The sequence below is a fragment of the Carya illinoinensis genome, chromosome 12 (genome assembly GCF_018687715.1).
Source record: "Carya illinoinensis cultivar Pawnee chromosome 12, C.illinoinensisPawnee_v1, whole genome shotgun sequence".
Classification (NCBI taxonomy): Eukaryota; Viridiplantae; Streptophyta; class Magnoliopsida; order Fagales; family Juglandaceae; genus Carya; species Carya illinoinensis.
In genome coordinates, this window is record NC_056763.1 from 14,586,067 (window position 1) to 14,604,918 (window position 18,852).

The following is an 18,852-nucleotide window of genomic DNA, read 5'->3' on the forward strand; positions in this document are numbered from 1 at the left end:
CTAGCCTAGTGATGAGTGTGCGAAAGTGCACTCTATATACCCTATTATTGGACTAAAATGCTAAAATGTGATTAGAAATCATAGGAATTAATGTGTATTCTTAAATTGAATTTCTATTTACGTTGGGATACTCCTAAGCAGTTTTTTTTATGTCTAATTTCAGAGTTTATAAAAGAGCAAGTCAAGCCCAGTCAAATTCAAAGGAGGACATTCATGGGGTTTGAGAGCAATTTGGAAGAAAAGAAAAAGAAAAAAATCACAAAATGAAACCACAAGAAGTCCAAGTCCGAAATTCGCTAGAGACAGTCTGGACATACTTTAATCTTTTCACTGTATCTTTTTACTCATATATCGGATTGATGTGATTATTGATGCATTGGAAAGCTATCTTAAAGGGCTATAACTTTGTCTCTAATAAGGATTTCCAAATTCGAAATCCTGAAGGCTGTACGTGGCTGCCAAGATAAGTCCTAAAATTTAGGCGATTTTTTTATGCAGAAATCAAGAGGACATTAGGGTTTCTTTCTTACCCTATATAAGCATATCATTAGCACGAAATGGAGGGAAGGAAGAGGCACAAGAGGCAGATCTGAAGAGAGGAGAAAATCACTTCTATGGCCACCGTTCGCTTCAGTTTTCTCTGGAGATTTTTGTTGTCCATTATATTTATGGATAACTAAATTCTCAAGTAGGGCTAGAGATGAACTTGCACATTAGATGGTATTTCTAATTTATTGTTAATTCATGTATTTGATTTTCAATTGTTAAAACTCTTTTGTTTTATCATTCTCAATTCATCGTTGATGTTTTCTTCTCCGAATAATCATAGAATTTATTGTGTTTATGGATTCAGTCATGCTTTTTCTATTGAATGGATTAGTTCTTTGATTATGTTTGGATCAATTATTTATCTATATTGATTTAGTTTTTTTGCTGCAATATCGCTTCCTGAGTATATTGTCGTCATTGGATTTTATCAATAGGGGTAGTAATTCAAGTTTTTTAAAAGTGGTGAGTGTTTTTTCAAAGGGTTACATTTGATTTAAGTCTGGTTTATAAATCTATACCTTCCGATTGGGAATTGCGGGAATTGAGTTCCTAATTGAGTTATCCAATGAATTAAGAATAATTAAAATATCAGATTTGTGCAAGGGATTCCCGACGCTCTACTGTTTGTCAAATTTGAGTACTTTTTCTGTTAATCACTTTGCTTCACTTGAATTTATATTTAAAATTAATCTTTGTTCTCTATTACTTATTTAATATTTTTTCTTTAGTTTCTTTGTTCCTCTTGTTATTCTTTTAATTTGTCTCCCTGTGGAATCGACACCCCAAAGCTGTGCTACAACTACCGTGTTATTCTTTGGGTGTAATCAAATTTTGGCGCCGTTGCCGGGGAGACGGTAGAAGAATTGTGAAATAGTTTTTCTTTTCAACAGTTTGTAAAGGTGGTAACTTCGTTCCCTCTTTTAGCTTGCTGCATCTTTTTTTTATTTTCTTTTTCTTTTTATAGTTTCTTTTAGTGTTGGGTTTTTCTCTACCTTGCATGCATAGGTATAGAGATGCCTTGGGTCGGTTTGCTTGTAGACCTGTGTTAAAGTCAGAGTTTAATTTTTCTGATCATTTGTTTGATAATTCTTCTAATTCTGAGAAAATGAGTGAACACGAAGATCAACCCACTAGGACCCTTCAGGATTACCTCCACCCTACACGCACAGCCACACCATCATGCATCATGTTTCTAGCTAATATTCGCCAATTGGATTTTAAAACAGGGATGATACAGTTACTCCCTACTTTTCATGGCTTGGAAAATGAAAATCCATATGTGCACATTAGGGAGTTTGAGGAAGTAGTTGCGACTTTTCATAGTCAAAATGCAACTGATGACATTGTGAGACTTAAGTTCTTTCCTTTCTCTTTGAAGGATAGAGCTAAGAGTTGGCTATATTCATTGAGATCACGATCTATTGGGTCATGGAATGAGATGACTTAGGTCTTCTTTAATGAATACTTTCCCCAACATAAGACCAATGTTTTAAAAGGCAAATCTCCACCTTTGTACAAAAGGACAGTGAGACTTTGTATCAGTCTTGGGAGAGATTTAAGGAGCTATTGAGTATGTGTCCTCACCATGGGTATGAGAATTGGCGCTTAGTGAGCTATTTTTATGAGGGACTTACACCTAGAGAGCGTCAATTTGTGGAGATGATGTGTAATGATGAGTTCTTGAAGAAAGATCCTAATGAGGCCATAGAATACCTCAATGAGCTTGCTGAAAAAGCTCACACTTGGACTGGACCTAGTGCTACTGAGCGCACAAATAGATCACGACCTACAGGAAACCTAAATGGTGGTGGAATTTACCATCTCAGGGAAGAAGATAACCTAAAGGCTAAGGTTGAGATACTCACTAGGGAGCTAGAGGTGTTGAAGAATAAAGACCTAAAGCCAACACACGTGGCTAATCATGCAGAGTCTTTTGGACGATGTTTTGTGTGTGGTGGGATAGATCACCTTACCCAAGAGTGTCCCACATTTGCTGAGATGAGAGAGATGTATGAGGAACAATGTAATGCCTTAGGTATGTACATGAAGCCTGTTGCACCTTTCTCTGATACCTACAATCTTGGGTGGCTTAATCACCCCAATTTTAGCTGGAAGTCTGAAAACCAGCCACCTGCACAACCCCCTAGATCATATCCTGCACCATATCATGCACCTTCATCTTCTAGGAGTCCTTTAGAAGACACTTTGCATGCTTTTATTAAGGCACAGAGTAAAACTAATCAAAAGTTTGAATCCTTGATTATGCAGGTTGTTGAAGAAAACAAAGAGATAAAGAGTCATATATCCAAGATAATGAGCTCCTTGAGTGTGAATGAGCGTGGCAAGTTTCCTTCTCAAGCTCAATCTGCACCCCAAGGTCAACATATGGCACAAAAAAATTTAAAAGAAATCAATGCCATTATGACAAGAAGTGGTAAGTCCTTACACATTCCAACAACTAATAAGCAAGAGGATGTTGAAGAGGAACAAAGCAATGATAGCACCGAGTTCCCCAAGGATGCCGAGGTAATTAAGAGTCCAGTTAAGGTACCATTTCCACAAGCTTTAAAATCTGGTATGAGAACTTTGGATCCTAGTAATGAAATCTTGGAGAACCTCAAGCAGGTAAAGATTAACCTTCCTCTTTTGCATGTTATTAAACAAGTTCCCACTTATGCAAAAGTTCTTAAAGATTTATGTACAGTTAAGAGGAAGCACCATGTTAAGAAGACAGCATTTCTGACAGAGCAAGTTAATGCTCTAATTGAGCAGGGAATTCCTCCTAAGTACAAGGATCCTGGTTGTCCAACCATTGCATGTAATATTGGAAATCATGAGTTTGGGCAAGCCTTGCTAGATCTAGGAGCTAGTGTTAATTTGATGCCTTATTCCATTTATTTGCAGCTTGGTTTGGGTGAAATTAAGCCTACTTCTGTCGTACTTCAGTTGGCTGATCGTTCAGTTAAGAAACCGAGAGGGATAGTTGAGGATGTTTTGATCCAAATTGATAAGTTTTATTATCCTGTTGATTTCTTAATTTTGGACACTCAATCAGTTGTTGAGTCTAACTCTAAAGTTCCTCTCATATTAGGTAGACCTTTCCTTGCTACGGTTAATGCACTTATAAATTGCAGGAATGGGTTGATGAAGTTATCTTTTGTAAACATGACCATGGAGGTCAACATTTTCCATATTGAGAAGCAGCCAACAAATGACGAGTGCCACCAAACGTATATGATTGATGCACTCATAGACAAGGGAGTTCACACAACTCATGATTTTGATCCCCTTGAATATTCCCTTGTGAATTCTGAGTTTAATACATCTGTTAGTGATTCATCTGATGTTATTGATATTTGTGCTATTTTTTATGAAACTTAGGATTATGGCACACAGGTTTGGCAACAGAAATTTGAGGAGTTGCCTAAGAAATGTGGAAAACAGATTCTTGTAAGTATGAAAGCACCAAGAGTTAAATTGAAATCTTTGCCTAAGTCTAAAGTCTATAAGGTTAAAATGAAAACGTTTCATGATAAAAATATTCTTAGGAAGAGGTTTAAACCTAATGACCGAATATACTTATATGATTTTGGATCTCACAAGCACAAAGGAAAACTTCGGTTTAGGTGGACTGACCCATTTTTAGTGAAAAATGTTTTTGTAAATGGGGTGGTAGAAATAGAGGATCCTAAGAATGGTCGGATCTTTAAAGTAAATGGTCAACGCCTTAAAATATTAATTGATAGGCAAGTTCCGGAAGTGGAAGACATTCCACTTATGGATCCAGTCTTTCAACCTTGATCACACTACCAAGGTATGTGTTTCTTTATTTATTTTGTTTTGCTTTGTTTTGTTTTTGTTTCTTCCTATTTTGTTTCTTTTCCTTTTTGTTTGCTGTTGTTTTCTTTGTTTTTGATTGCAGGATAGTTTCATTTTATCATTTCAGATTACCATCTTTGGTGTTTAGGGAGCTACCCACGTCACTCATCAGGTGTATTCTACCATTTTCAGTTACTCCCCATTCAATTTTGATTCTTAAACATTGAGGACAATGTTTCATTTAAGTTGGGGGGTGGTGGTGCAAATTCAGTATTTAAAATGCTTGTTGGAACACTGTGGCATATTTTCATGTGTCAATTTTTTTTAATTTGCATCACACGTGCATTATTTTCACATGTGTACTCATTCTCATTCATAGTCATCTTCGTGAATTCACCAAACCCACCAAATCATTTTTTACTGAAACATTCACAGAATTCTTAATGCACTTATCCAAGTTTTGTGGTAAGATGGTGGTTTGACACATGTAGCTAGAGAACTCTTTTGCTTAAGTATTCATGTGAGTTTGGAGAGGATTGAGAGCATACAAATGCAGTAAATTGTGATAAGCGTTCATTGATCTGTTGAATTGGGCACTTCTTTTGAGAATATCATTACATGGTTTGCGGTACAATGGTGGATATACTTGGGATATGACGAAGGTCAACTTAGGATTAACGTTTGAGCCTTTCAAGCTATCATTTCCATCATAGACCCCTAGTAGCCAACTTTGAGCCAATAAAACACTTGTAGCTTTTTCTTTTCATATGCCTATATCATCCATGCCTCTCCACATTGGAGTATAACCTATACACAGATTTTTTTACCCTTTTTACTTCCAAGTGTATACCAGGTGTGGAATTTGTATTTTCTTTCTTTAATTTTATCATTTTCAATTAAAAAAAAAGAGAAGAATAAGACGACGAAAAAAAAGAGAAGAGTACAAGTTGCAAAGTGTTCAATTGAGTGAGCTCCAAAAAAAAAAAAAAAGAAGTTGGTATAGATGGAAAGAATACAAAAGTGGCATGTGTTTGTCCATCAAATTGTTGAAAAAAAAAAGGAAGAAGAAGGAAAAGCATTATTATTTGATGATCTGAAAAGTTGAAGAGTATATTAAATGAGAAGTGTGGTCTATTGAGATATTTAATAAAATTTCATTTGTATGTACTTGGAAGTTTTTGAATCCCTTTCATCCTTTTTTTTCATATAACCCCAAAACCAAGCCACATTACAACCTTTTGTGTTGACCATTCTGATCCTAAATAAGCTGTTGGAAAGATTGATGGAAGTCTCATTTGTTAGTGTTCCTATCATAAGATCAATGTTTGCTTGTTGCTTGTACATAATTGCCTAATTTTCCATGAGAGTGTATATACACCCATTGTCAACTCCATAGAGAGAGCCCTTACATGAAACACTATTATACCCGTGAGTTATGGAGTTGAACCTTTTGCTTAAGATGTTCTTGATGTTGCATGTGTCAAAGTTAGTGGTACGATGGTTATGGCTTGGAGAACACACACACACTCTGTGGATTGCTATAGGTGGATTGATCTTGATGGGTTATTGGATTCCTTAGATTGTTTTGATATGTGAATCTGGAAAGTGTGACTTAATGGCCTTTATGTGTCATTTTCTTTGGTCTCTTTCGTTGTTTTGACATGAAAATTGCTAGGGACTAGCAAGGAGTAAGTTGGGGGGTGTGATGAGTGTGCGAAAGTGCACTCTATATACCCTATTATTGGACTAAAATGCTAAAATGTGAATAGAAATCATAGGAATTAATGTGTATTCTTAAATTGAATTTCTATTTACGTTGGGATACTCCTAAGCAGCTTTTTTTATGTCTAATTTCAGAGTTTATAAAAGAGCAAGTCAAGCCCAGTCAAATTCAAAGGAGGAAATTCATGGAGTTTGAGATCAATTTGGAAGAAAAGAAAAAGAAAAAAAATCATAAAATGAAACCACAAGAAGTCCAAGTCTGAAATTCGCTAGGAGACAGTCTGGACATACTTTAGTCTTTTGACTATATCCTTTTACTCATATATTGGATTGATGCGATTCTTGATGCATTGGAAGCTATCTTAAAGGGCTATAACTTTGTCTCTAATAAGGATTTCCAAATTCGAACTCCTGAAGGCTGTACGTGGCTGCCAAGATAAGTCCTAAAATTTAGGCGATTTTTTTATGCGGAAATCAAGAGGACATTAGGGTTTCTTTCTTACCCTATATAAGGATATCATTAGCACGAAATGGAGGGTAGGAAGAGGCACAAGGGGCAGATCTGAAGAGAGGAGAAAATCACTTCCATGGCCACCGTTCGCTTCAGTTTTCTCTGGAGATTTTTGTTGTCCATTATATTTATGGGTAACTAAATTCTCAAGTAAGGTTAGGGATGAACTTGCACATTAGATGGTATTTCTAATTTATTGTTAATTCATGTATTTGATTTTCAATTGCTAAAACTCTTTTGTTTTATCATTCTCAATTCATCGTTGATGTTTTCTTCTCCGAATAATCATAGAATTTATTGTGTTTATGGATTCAGTCATGCTTTTTCTATTGAATGGATTAGTTCTTTGATTATGTTTGGATCAATTATTTATCTATATTGATTTAGTTTTTTTGCTGCAATATCGCTTCTTGAGTATATTGTCGTCATTGGATTTTATCAATAGGGGTAGTAATTCAAGTTTTTTAAAAGTGGTGAATGTTTTTTCAAAGGGTTACATTTGATTTAAGTCTGGTTTATAAATCTATACCTTCCTATTGAGAATTGCGGGAATTGAGTTCCTAATTGAGTTATCCAATGAATTAAGAATAATTAAAATACCAGATTTGTGCAAGGGACTCCCGACGCTCTACTGTTTGTCAAATTTGAGTATTTTTTCTGTTAATTACTTTGCTTCACTTGAATTTACATTTAAAATTAATCTTTGTTCTCTATTACTTATTTAATATTTTTTCTTTAGTTTCTTTGTTCCTCTTGTTATTCTTTTAATTTGTCTCCCTGTGGAATCGACACCCCAAAGCTGTGCTACAACTACCGCGTTATACTTTGGGCGTAATCACGTAGCCTATAAATATAGGACTTGCGTACACCATCAATACGAGAATCAAAAGGAACAGGCCAGGAGATTCTCTTCGTACTGAAATTTTTTTTTGCTTTAAGTTGGTTTTTTTTTTGGCTCTTGCTCGTTCTTGAATCACCATATTAGGAACTATGCAATTTATTATTTTCGCTACTGTTTATTCTGAATTTTATTATTCTTAGAAAGACTTCTTTGGTATGAAGCAAACCTAAATACTGTTTTTCATTGCTATTAATATTTGTGTTGTCTAGTCTTATGAACCCACTATGAATTTAGTCTCCCTTTTGTTAAGAGCAAATCAGTGCTATATTTTGAATAACAGTGCCAACCACTCTGGATGTGATCTACTCATAAGTGCACTAGTTTTTGTCGAGTGATGAGTTTGTATGTAGTTAAGGCATTAAAAAATACAGATTCTCCTCTCGATCTGCTCTGGTTGTGCAAATACAGTACTGGTATAGATAAACCCATCTGGGTCATGTTCTCTTTCAATTATGCTGCTGGGAATTAGGTGCAACACGATTTGTACAGTTGTACTGTCGCAAATAACTGTTATATTATAGAGCTGTGCTTCATGTGGTTTGAAAGTTAGCTTTATCAATACGCCAATTATTGTACGTAGAGTTGTACTGTAGAAAATAATTGTCATATTATAGACTTGTGTTTCACATGGTTTGGAAGTAATTACTATTAGCTTTATCAATACGCCAATTATTGTACGTATAGTTGTACTGTAGCAATTAATAATTGTCATGTTTTAGAGTTGTGTTTCACCTGGTTTGTGCTATTATAAAAAGGATTCTGTGGTCAGAGTGCATTATTTGCTAATTAGAAGGTACACCCACTGAAAGTTCGCGAAATATTGGTCATCATCTTTTAGCAGAGACGCCTGCTGCTACATCAATCGTATAATCTTCTCGATATATTACAATGGCGGAATCCACGTTGTATAAGAAGAAATTAGAAGGCAAAGTGGCCATAGTCACAGGCGGTGCTAGTGGCATCGGGGAGGCGACCGCACAAGTTTTTGCCAAGCATGGTGCACGTATGGTGGTGATTGCTGATGTCCAAAAAGAAGTAGGCCAGCAGGTGGCCAAATCCATTGGCTTGAACCATTCGGCATACATCCATTGTGATGTTACTGATGAAGAGCAGGTCAAAGCCATGGTAGAATGGACGGTCAAGAACTATGGGCAGCTTGACATCATGTTTAGTAATGCGGGGATTTTTAGTAGGTCGGATCAGACCGTACTTGACCTGGACTTATCGGCCCTTGACCATCTATTTGCGATCAATGTGCGCGGCACGGCCGCATGTGTAAAGCATTCAGCACGTGCTATGGTTGAAAGGGGTGTGAGGGGGACCATCGTGTGCACCGCAAGTATAGCAGCAAGCCGAGGTGCATTCCAAAAAACCGATTACTTTATGTCAAAGCACGCAGTGCTTGGGCTTGTTCGATCCGCAAGCAGGCAGCTAGGGGAGCATGGCGTTCGGGTGAACTGTGTATCACCCGCTGTAGTTGCAACTCCAATGTCATACAGTGCATTTGGAATGGATGCAGAGAAGTTGCATGAGGCATTTGAGCCGCATTCAAGCTTAAAAGGTGTTGCACTGAAAGCGGAACATGTGGCGGATGCTGTACTCTTTCTTGCGTCTGATGATTCTGGATTTGTCAATGGGCATGACCTATTGGTTGATGGGGGCTGGCTTGACACTAATACTACCGTCTGGAGATGAAAACAAATGCTTTAAAAATACTTGTACGAGAAAAATAATGCTAATTAAAAGGGTGTGTATCTAATATATATCGAACTTGGTTTTCTGCAATAAAAGCTTCTTGTGTTTGTTGAGCAAATAAAGTTACCATGTGATAAGTTGCAAACGAGAATGTCATGTATCGATCGTCCAATAAAATATAATGTCTCATGGTTTGATTTCAGACTTGCAAATAGAATCTCACTACAACATATTTGAGTTTTTGTGTAGGTTTAGAATTTGTGAAGGTCACTAAACTTGTTATAACTTATGTACGTGTTTTACCGCCACTGACGTACAATCACCGGCCTGCAATCCAAAAAGGAGATGGCTAGGGAGTTCGTGGAATGCCTCCGAAGCCTAAGTCAATAATCACCGTGAATAAAATTTCAATTAACAGCATTTATTTATCGACGAAACCAAACGCCGGTAGTGGGTGGTCGGTATTTACGTGTTCCGCATCATTACCGGCTTTTGCCCAAACGCTAGGACTTGAAAAACTCATTATCGAAGTCTTTGTACAAATTAACAGCGTTCATCTAAATGCTGCCACTTTGCCTAAATTAACGGCATTTATCTAAATGCCACCACTAGTACGTTACCATCACATTACATAAAATAGCGACATTAAATCAAATTCCGTCACTAGTATGTTCCCGGTGCATTATATAAATTGCTGGCATTTATCTAGACGCCGCCATTAGTACATTGCATATTGTATAAATTAACGGCATTTATGTAAACCCCGTCACTAGTATACGTTGCCACTACATTGCATAAATTAATAGTGTTTATCTAAATGCCACCACAAGTATGTTGCCGGTGCATTATATAAATTAATGGCATTTATTTAAATGCCACCGCAATACATTGTCGATGCATTGCATAAATTAACGGCATTTATCCAAACGCTGGCACTAGTATGTTGCTGATGCATTATATAAATGCCACTAGCTATATTTTCTTGACGTTTCATAAGTGCCACCAAACAATAGTAATTGACATTTGCAAGCGTATTCTGAATTTTAAATAAACCTTGAAGTATTTAAGTTATCGGCATTTTTGAAACACAAACGAATTTAGATAGAAACACATAGCAGTTTACTTATGTCTACATTTACCAATAATATGATATCCCACAATAAAAAATATATATAATACACAAGTTAATAATAAATATAATATAATGAGTCATTGATGTAATAGAGAAAAAAATTACAAATCAAATCACAAGAAAGTGAATTAACAACTACTATATATAATATTAGTACATGTGAAGAGAGACTATTTCTATTGATTTCTAGAATCCCTTGATTTTTCACTGGCAACTTCAATATCTTCAAATCGTAATCTTAAAAAGTGGCTGAACATTGATATAACCTACATACATAAAGTCAAATCATTAAATAGTTAACTCAATGGATTATTCCGGTAGTGAAAGAAGTTTCTTACCTTGAATTTTTCATCTTGAATAAATGACTTTTTTTTTTTTTTTTGAAACTGAGGTTGTCATTAGATTAAACCAGAGATTGAATACAAGAGGGGATAGCATCCACAGTCATGATGCTATTACTAATGCTTAGAGTATCTTTACATAACATGTGAGCTAAGTTATTACAAGTTCTTCTAGTGTGCCTGGCAGACCAGTTGGTGAAGGAATTCAGAGTGATCTTGGTGTCTCTGATTAGAATTCCTATGTATGAGTCTGTTTTAGATGGGGACATCAGGCCATTAACCACTTGTAGAGAGTCTCCTTCTATTATCACTTCTTGCCACCCCGAGTGTTTTGATGAACATGGAAGCTTGATATGCTGCAAAGGCTTTAGCTAGAAGAGGTTATGGGAAAAGACTATGATTCATTCTTAATGTAGCATGCACCTTCCCTTCCCAATCACGTATTACTGCCCCTACTCTCACCTTGCAGTTGAGTTTGTCAATTCCAGCATCCCAATTAAGCTTCATTTTTCCTTGTGGAGAGGCTTCCCATTGCGCCTTAGCATTTGAATGAGTGGAATCTGCCTGAGCTGGCTGTTGAGATTGGTGAAGTTCTGCAATGAGTAACTTGACAGCTTGGATGATAGAGTTGGGATTTGAGAACTGATTATTGAAGACCAAGTCATTCCTTCTTTTCCAAATAAGCCATGCAATAAGAGCAAATTCTAGCATCTCTTCTTCTTCAAAGGACTCGAGTAGAGATTCCAATAGGGCTTTGAAAGACTGGAAAAAGTTGGTTTTTTGTATCTTTTTCCCACATTGACTCCAAACATCTTGCGTAGTGGGGCATTCCCATAAAGCGTGCTCAATTGTTTCAGGTTGGAGCTTGCATATGGGGCAGACATCTTCTTTAGTGGCCTTCCTTTGGTAGAGTTTGGCTTTGGTAGGGATGGCATTTAAGCATGCTCTCCACAGGAAGGTCTTATTTGTAGGTGGAGTCTTAAGATGCCAAATCTTTGTCCAGGGCAGCTATTCACTTGATTCTTTTGAGGATTGTCCCTTCCTTTGGTTCTCAATCTCTATTTTTAGGTGGTATGCTGACTTGACTGTAAAGGGAACATGTGGTGGTGCATCTCCAGATCATCCTATCTGGTGTAGGGTAAGGGCTGAGAGGAATTCTTTTAAGGATGCCAGCTTCTACCCTGTTGAAAATGGCTTATACTAATGGGAGATTCCATTGGTGGGAGGTCTTGTCGATGAGCATGGCAACCTTTGAGTCAGTTGGGAGGAACCTAATGGTGCTCTGAGGTTGGTAGGATGTCTTATGTGGAAACCATTTATCATTCCATATTTCCACTGACTGTCCATCTCCCACACGCCAGAATAATCCTTCCTTCAGTAAGGGTCTTGCTGAGGTGAAGCTTTGCCATAAAAATGAGGAGTTGTTTCCAGTTTTTGCAGAGAGAAAGGAGTTATGTTTGAAGTACTTCTCTTTTAGAACCTTGGCAGCGAGGGAATTGGGGGGTAGTTATGACTCTCCAACCTTGTTTTGCTAGGAGGGCATAATTGAAGTTCTCAATGTCCCTAAGGCCCAGCCCTCCTAAGGTCTTTGATTTTGACATTTGGCTCCATGGTACCCAGAGTATCTTGTGTTCTTGTGCTTTTTGTCCCCACCAGAAGGACCTTACTAGCTTGTTTAGTTCCTTAAGAAGCTATTTGGGCAACTTGAAGATCCCCATGCTGTATGTTGGATTGCTTGGATGACTGCCTTGATGAGTGTTTCCTTGCCTGCCTAAGAAAGCAACTTTGTTTTCCAGCTACTCAGTTTTGCTTGAACTCTATCCAGTATGCCCTTGAAAGACTGAGATCTGGATCTTCCTACAAGGGCTGGCAAGCCCAAGTATTTCTCATATGAGTCCTGCAATGCTTGTTACTATTTCTCGGGTGTGTTCTCTAATGTTAAAGCTGAAGAAAATTGAGATCTTGTCCTTGTTCAGTCTCTGTCCTGATGCTTTTTCATAGGAGTCCAGTAGAAGAGTAGAGTTTACTCCATTCAATGGAGTTTGCTTTACAAAATAGAAGGGAGTCATCTGCAAAGAAAAGATGGTTAATGTGTAGGTGATGTTTCCTGATGGGTAGACCTGTGATCAGCTTGTTGTGTTCAGCTTGGTTCAGGAGACGACTGAGAGCTTCAGTGCATAAAATGAAAAGGTAGGGGGAGAGGGGGTCCCCTTGCCTTATGCCTCGAAAGGGGCAGAAGAAAGGTTGTCTCTCCATTGATGATGAGGGAGTAGGACACTGATGATACACATTTCATGATGAGTCCAATCCAAGTTGTAGAAAACCCCATCTTCTCCATGACAGCTTCCATGAAGACCCATTATATCCTATCATAGGCCTTGCTCATGTCCAGTTTTAAAGTCATGAAGCCCTCTCTACCTTTCAATCTTGCTTTCATGGTGTGTAGAGATTCATAAGCCATAATGATGTTATCCATGATGAGTCTTCTAGGCACAAAGGCAGTCTGAGTAGGGGAAATGATGCTTGGTAAAACTGTCAAAGTCTTTGCAATTATCTTGTAAAAGACATTGCATAGGCTAATTGGTCTAAAATCTATGACTGTAGATGGGTTCAGCTCCTTTGGGATGAGAGCTATGAAGGTTTCATTGATTTTTTTGTCCCAAACTCCTCCATTTAAGACCTCTAGAGTTGCCTTACAGACACTAGTGCTCACTGTCTCCCAGTATTTTTTGAAAAATAAGGCAGGGAACCCATCAGACCCAGGGGATCCAAGAGGATCATGCTAAAGATGGTCTCTTTGATTTCCATTTCAGTGAATTCAGTGGAGAGTTTTAAGTTCATGTCTTCTATAACTGAGTGCTTCATGTGGGAAATACAGTTCTCAATGCCTACAGGATGTGAGGTTGAGAAGTGGTTTGTGAAGAAGCTCTGAAGTACATTACATATTTCTTGAGGGTCCTGGGTAATAAGTCCTGATTCTGATTGGATCCTACTGATTGTGTTGGTTTTTTTCCTCTGGCTTGAACACTTGTGGAAGAAATTAGTATTTCGATCACCATCTTTTAACCATGCCTGTTTAGCTCTTTGCTTCCATTTTAGATTTTCTTCATCCATGATAACATTTATCTCTTGTTGAACCTTCTTGATTTCCTCATACAAATTGCTCTGGTTTGACTCTTGCAGGTGTTTTAGGAGTTCTGATTTCTCTATTAACCTTTTCCCTTGGTCTCTTTTTCTGGTTTTACTGCATGACTTTAGTCTATCCTTGCAGAGGTTGAGTCCTTGTAAGGTCCTGTGTAATCTGTTTGGATGGTTTGTAGGGGAGTCCCATGCTTTTTTGATGAGGCTAGTGTATGTCATCATGTATTGTCCAGGCTGCTTCAAATCTAAAAATTCTCTTCTTTTCCTCTGTGTGATTGGCCTTTGGTCTGGACAAGGATAGGCTTGTGGTCTGATTGGGTGCAATCTAGGTGGTTCACTGAGTTATTGGCAAAATGATTGATCCAGAGGGTATTCCCACATGTCCTATCAAGTCTTTCCTTAGTGAATGAATTGCCCTCTCTATTATTAGACCATGTGAATCTGTCTCCACTGAAGCCCAGGTCATACAGGTTGTAATGGGAGAGTGCATTTCTGAATTGCACCATTTGTCTATAAGGTCTGAAAGAGGCACCGAATTTCTTTCTTTGGTGTGTGATTTCATTGAAGTCACCTAAGCACAACCATGGGATGTTTGCTGCAGGTTTTAACCCCATAAGAAGGTCCCAGCTTCCTTGCCTTTTGGCTGTGTTAGGATGGCCATAGAATCCTGTGACTTTTCATTTGAAAGAGTCGGAATGGGTGATTTACTAGTGTTGAGATGTGCCAGTTGGTGTAATTAAGCACCTCTACCATTCCATTATCATTCCACAATAAAGCTATACCCCCACTTCTACCTCTATTGTCTACACTAAGCAACTATCAAAACCAGACTTATCTTAATTCTGTCCATTTTGCCTCGTGAGCATTTGGTTTCTGTGAGAAAAACCAAATGGGGCTGCTTTGTTTTCACCAAAAAGGTGTAGTTCCTGGATTGTACAAGGGTTCCCAAGCCCTTTACAGTTCCAGCTCAGGCAGTTCATTTGGGAAGATAGGGCTGCAATACAATGTAGTTTGAGTTGAACTCATGTCTAGTTGGAGCTGAGTTTTCTGTTTCTTATGAGCCATGTTTGCACGGGTGTTAACCCTTCCATTAAAAGTCCTCTTTGTTTTGGTGACCAGAGAGGGATCATTGGTTGTGTTTGTAACTTCAGAGAGGGGGGATGAGATGGATCGAGCTTTCCTCTTCCATGATTTGCCTATGATAGGCTGGCGGGAGGAGTTTTCTTTATTCTCAGGGGTATTCTTGGGAGTGTTGGCCCCTTTGTTTGACTTTTGTAGACCATTTAAAGGAGTAGTCTCAAAGTTAAACATTACTACATCATCAACAGGAGGGGCTATAGGGTGTAAGGGTATGGACTGATCATGAAGTGTGGGTGGATCCTTTGAAATTCTAACCTGAGCTAGAGTATGGGATTCATGTAAGGAGTATATCACGTGATCTCTAAGACCAGGAGGGTTACCTGTTGCTGACATCTTCAGGCCTTCCTTGGTATGGGTCGCACCTTCATGGTCCTGGTTGACTACCTTAATTCCTGCTGCCACTGTCAAGGTAGTTGCCTCAGCTGCTGACTTTGACATAGCCTCACCATGATGGGGCTACAGTCTCCTTCCTCCTCTGTGCTTCTTCTCCAATATGAGCTACTATGCTCTTGGTCCATTGATCCACCGTATTTCGTAAGGAATGCTCCTTTAGCTAAAAACAGACTGGCTCGAAGTCATTGCCCATATTGCTCCTTTGCTTGATGCTTTGATGGCCTTTCTGTGCAACTCCCTTTTGCATGTAGTAGGCACCCACATTTGAAGCAGAACATGGGAAGCCTTTCATATTTGAAAGAGAGCCAATACTGTTTGCTGACAATCTTCAAGAAACGGCCTCTTGGAAGAGGCTTAGTGATGTTGATTTCAGACTTAATCCTTAAGAAACAACCCCATCCATAACCCTCTGTATCGACTTCCACTTCAAGGACTTTGCCTAAACTAGTCCCCACTATTATGCTGACTTCTTTGTTCATACCAACGAAAGGGAGGTTATGAACTTGAACCCAGAAAGGTTCAGAGTGGAACTGTAGTTCAACAAGGGATAGAGTTCCCTCAAATTCTTTCATGTAGACGAGATGTCGGTCAAAAGACCATGGCCTTCCCAGTATAACCTTTTGATTGTCTGAGTATAGTTGGAGCTCAATGAGGAACTGGTTTAATCCCAGTTCTTTGAAGGTGATCTATCCCTCAGTGTTCCAAAGCTTGGACATAGTTGTTTTGAAAGCTTCTCTGTTTGCAATTCTGTCATTGCAGATCATACCAAGGAGACAAAGTTCTCCCTTAATGTTTGAGGATAAAACTGCTTCTTCTGGAAGAATAATTTCTTCTTGTTCTTCTTATGTAAGCTTTAGAGATTCCCAACGTCTTGTAAGATCTTCTGCCATTGTCCCAAATTCTCTATAGACTCACGCCTTAGAGACTAAAACCAGCACTTCCCAAAACGGAAAGAGTTGAAGCAAACCTCAACCTATCGAGAGGAGAGGACTCGAATAAATGACTTAAGCTCTAGACAAAAGAGAAAAACATAGGCATATCAAGTTAAAGAAATAAGAAATATGCAAAATATAACAGAAATATATTAGAGATTGATGAGTGCATGAAAGTGCACTCCAAATTCCCTATATTGGACTAAAATGCTAAAAGGTGAATAGAAATTATAGAAATTAATATGTATTCTTGAATTAAGTTTCTAACTATTTTGGGATACTCCTAATCAAACTTTTATATTTAATTTTAGAGTCTCTAAAAGAGCAAGTCAAAGTCCAGTAAAATTCAAAAGAGGACTTTCATGTGAGTTTGAGAGCAATTTGGATCAAGAAAAAAAAGAAAAAAAATTATAAAAAGAAACTGCAAGAAGTCCAAATCTAAAATTCACTAGGAGAAAGCGTGGGCATACTTTAGTATTTTGATCACAACCTTCTACTCATATATCATATTGATGTGATTCTTAATGCGTTCGAAAGCTATCATTAAGGGCTATGACTTTATGTATAATAAAGATTTTTAAATTCGGAATCTTGAAGCATGTACAAGGCTGCCAAGCTGAGTCCTAAAAGTTAAACGCTTTTTCAGTCGAGGATCAGAAAAACATTAGGGATTCTTTTCAATCCTATATAAGCCTAGCATTGACACGAAATTGAGGGGAGGAGATGAACAAGATGCAGATCTAAATAGAAAAATATTTTATTTTTGTACTTTTTAAGTTCTCCCATGGAGAACTAAATCTTGGGTAAATCATAGGGCGGAAATTGATTGGTGAAAATACTTTTACCAATCTCTATTTGTTTTGGATATTATAAGTTTGAGACAATTATATTAAATCTTTCTATGGTTTAATTTGGTTGAGCTATAGGATTATGAATATATATTTGTGACTTAAACATGTTTTTTATGCCTTCGATGTGATCTTCTGCTGCACTATTGTTTGTGAGCATAGGATGGTCTTTATATGTGATATTTCTTTTTATACATGAAAACTATGGTTTGTCAAGGGAGTATAGATTCTAGAATTAAATTTGATAAAGTACATGAACATAGCGTCATATCTTCTGATTAGGAATTTGGTACTATAATTCTTAATTGTGTATTTAATTAGTTTGGATTGAAAAAGTCAGAGTATTGGATCTGATTGATAGAAACCTGAAGCTTTACTTACCTTTTTATCCATGCCTTAATCTCATTTTAATTGTGTGCTTTAGGTCAAATTTTTATATTGTTGTCATAATGTCATTTAATCTTTTCCATCAAGTTTGCATCTTTGTAGCATTTCTTTCGACTCTCTGTGGATCGACACCTTGAACTATACCATACCGACCGTGTAATAGTTTGGGCATAATCAAATTTTGGTACCGTTACCGAGCAGAACGGTGCAAGAATCTCTATGGTTTAATTTCAGCTGCCGCTCACTATTATGGATGTAGACACACTATTGAACCACGTTAAATCTCTATATTGTTTTTTATTTCTCTCTTTCTTTGCTTTTCTATGCTATTCGGCAAAATTGTTGCATGTTTCACAACAAGTCTCCTATGCAGTCTCAGTTATTGCCAATCCGATATTAAATGAACAAGTAGATCACGTTTTTAAATTCGAACTCTATTTTTGAATAACCTCGACCGAGTCCAACTCTAACTCGTTGGCACCTCTCCTAAATCTCTCTATAAATATCTTCATTTCTGTGTATTATTTCGAAAAAGTATAAACCTCAGTAAGTGCAATGGCCAAACCCAAGATACCCAGTCTGACACCGTGCGTGTTCAACGTTCACCACACCAATAGCTGTCTACCTCATTCCTATCACAACATCCATCGCATTTTCTCTCTCATGTTTCTTTTCTCTCAAGCTATCGATTAATCTATTTCTCTCTGTAGCCAATGCCGAGCCCATGAAAGGAAATCAGTTGTGTCTCGAAAACATCGAATTAATGCTCTAAGGTAATTAATTTGATCATAAATTAGGATTCGCATACATGAGCTAATTATATATATTATTTTTAAAGCCAATTCTTTAGAAGCTAATATTTATGTATCACACATGTCATGATATCTGCAAGTAGGGCTGTGCAAACCCTCTGCCAACTCCAACTCCATTCGACCTCAGCTCCAATTCTGACTCTGATGAAGTTGGAGTATTCGGAATTCAAAGTTGGAATTGGAGTCCCTCCGAGAATGAATGTCGGAGTTGGAGTCGAAGTTCGGAGGCATGTAGAGCTCCGAACTCTGACCTTTTTTCAAAAAAAAAAAAAAAAAAAAATTAGATGTAAAATGACATTGTTTTGCATATGATTTCTTTGTTAAAAAAAAAAAAAAAAACTAAACAATGTTGTTCCATTTCATGTAGAATGACGCTTCACACGGGGGTCCAAAACGTAGGACCCCCCCTTCTTCCCCTCACTCTCTTTCCTTTCTTCTTTGTTCTCTCTCTATTGCCCTCTTCTTGTATGCCACCCAGTGCCATTTGTCATTGTCACGAGCCCAAGCCTATCGTAGAATATTTCCCTTA

The 18,852-nt window shown here is 37.7% G+C and overlaps 1 protein-coding gene and 1 non-coding gene across 2 annotated transcripts; one reads left to right on the forward strand and one right to left on the reverse strand.

Moving 5' to 3' along the window:
- Nucleotides 1-2,034: 2,034 nt before the first annotated feature.
- LOC122290603 lies at nt 2,035-2,141 on the reverse strand. Its single transcript, XR_006236465.1, has one exon. It is a non-coding gene; the product is annotated as a small nucleolar RNA R71 (small nucleolar RNA).
- A 6,125-nt stretch (nt 2,142-8,266) lies between these two features.
- LOC122290040 ((+)-cis,trans-nepetalactol synthase NEPS1-like) lies at nt 8,267-9,409 on the forward strand. The gene has a single exon (XM_043097557.1). The coding sequence runs from the start codon at nt 8,391-8,393 to the stop codon at nt 9,195-9,197; it is 807 nt and encodes a 268-aa protein (XP_042953491.1). The 5' UTR covers nt 8,267-8,390; the 3' UTR covers nt 9,198-9,409.
- The last annotated feature ends 9,443 nt before the right edge of the window (nt 9,410-18,852 follow it).

Excerpts from the sequence above, each read along its gene's own strand:
- LOC122290040 (XM_043097557.1), top strand. The coding sequence starts at position 8,391 with ATGGCGGAATCCACGTTGTATAAGAAGAAATTAGAAGGCAAAGTGGCC.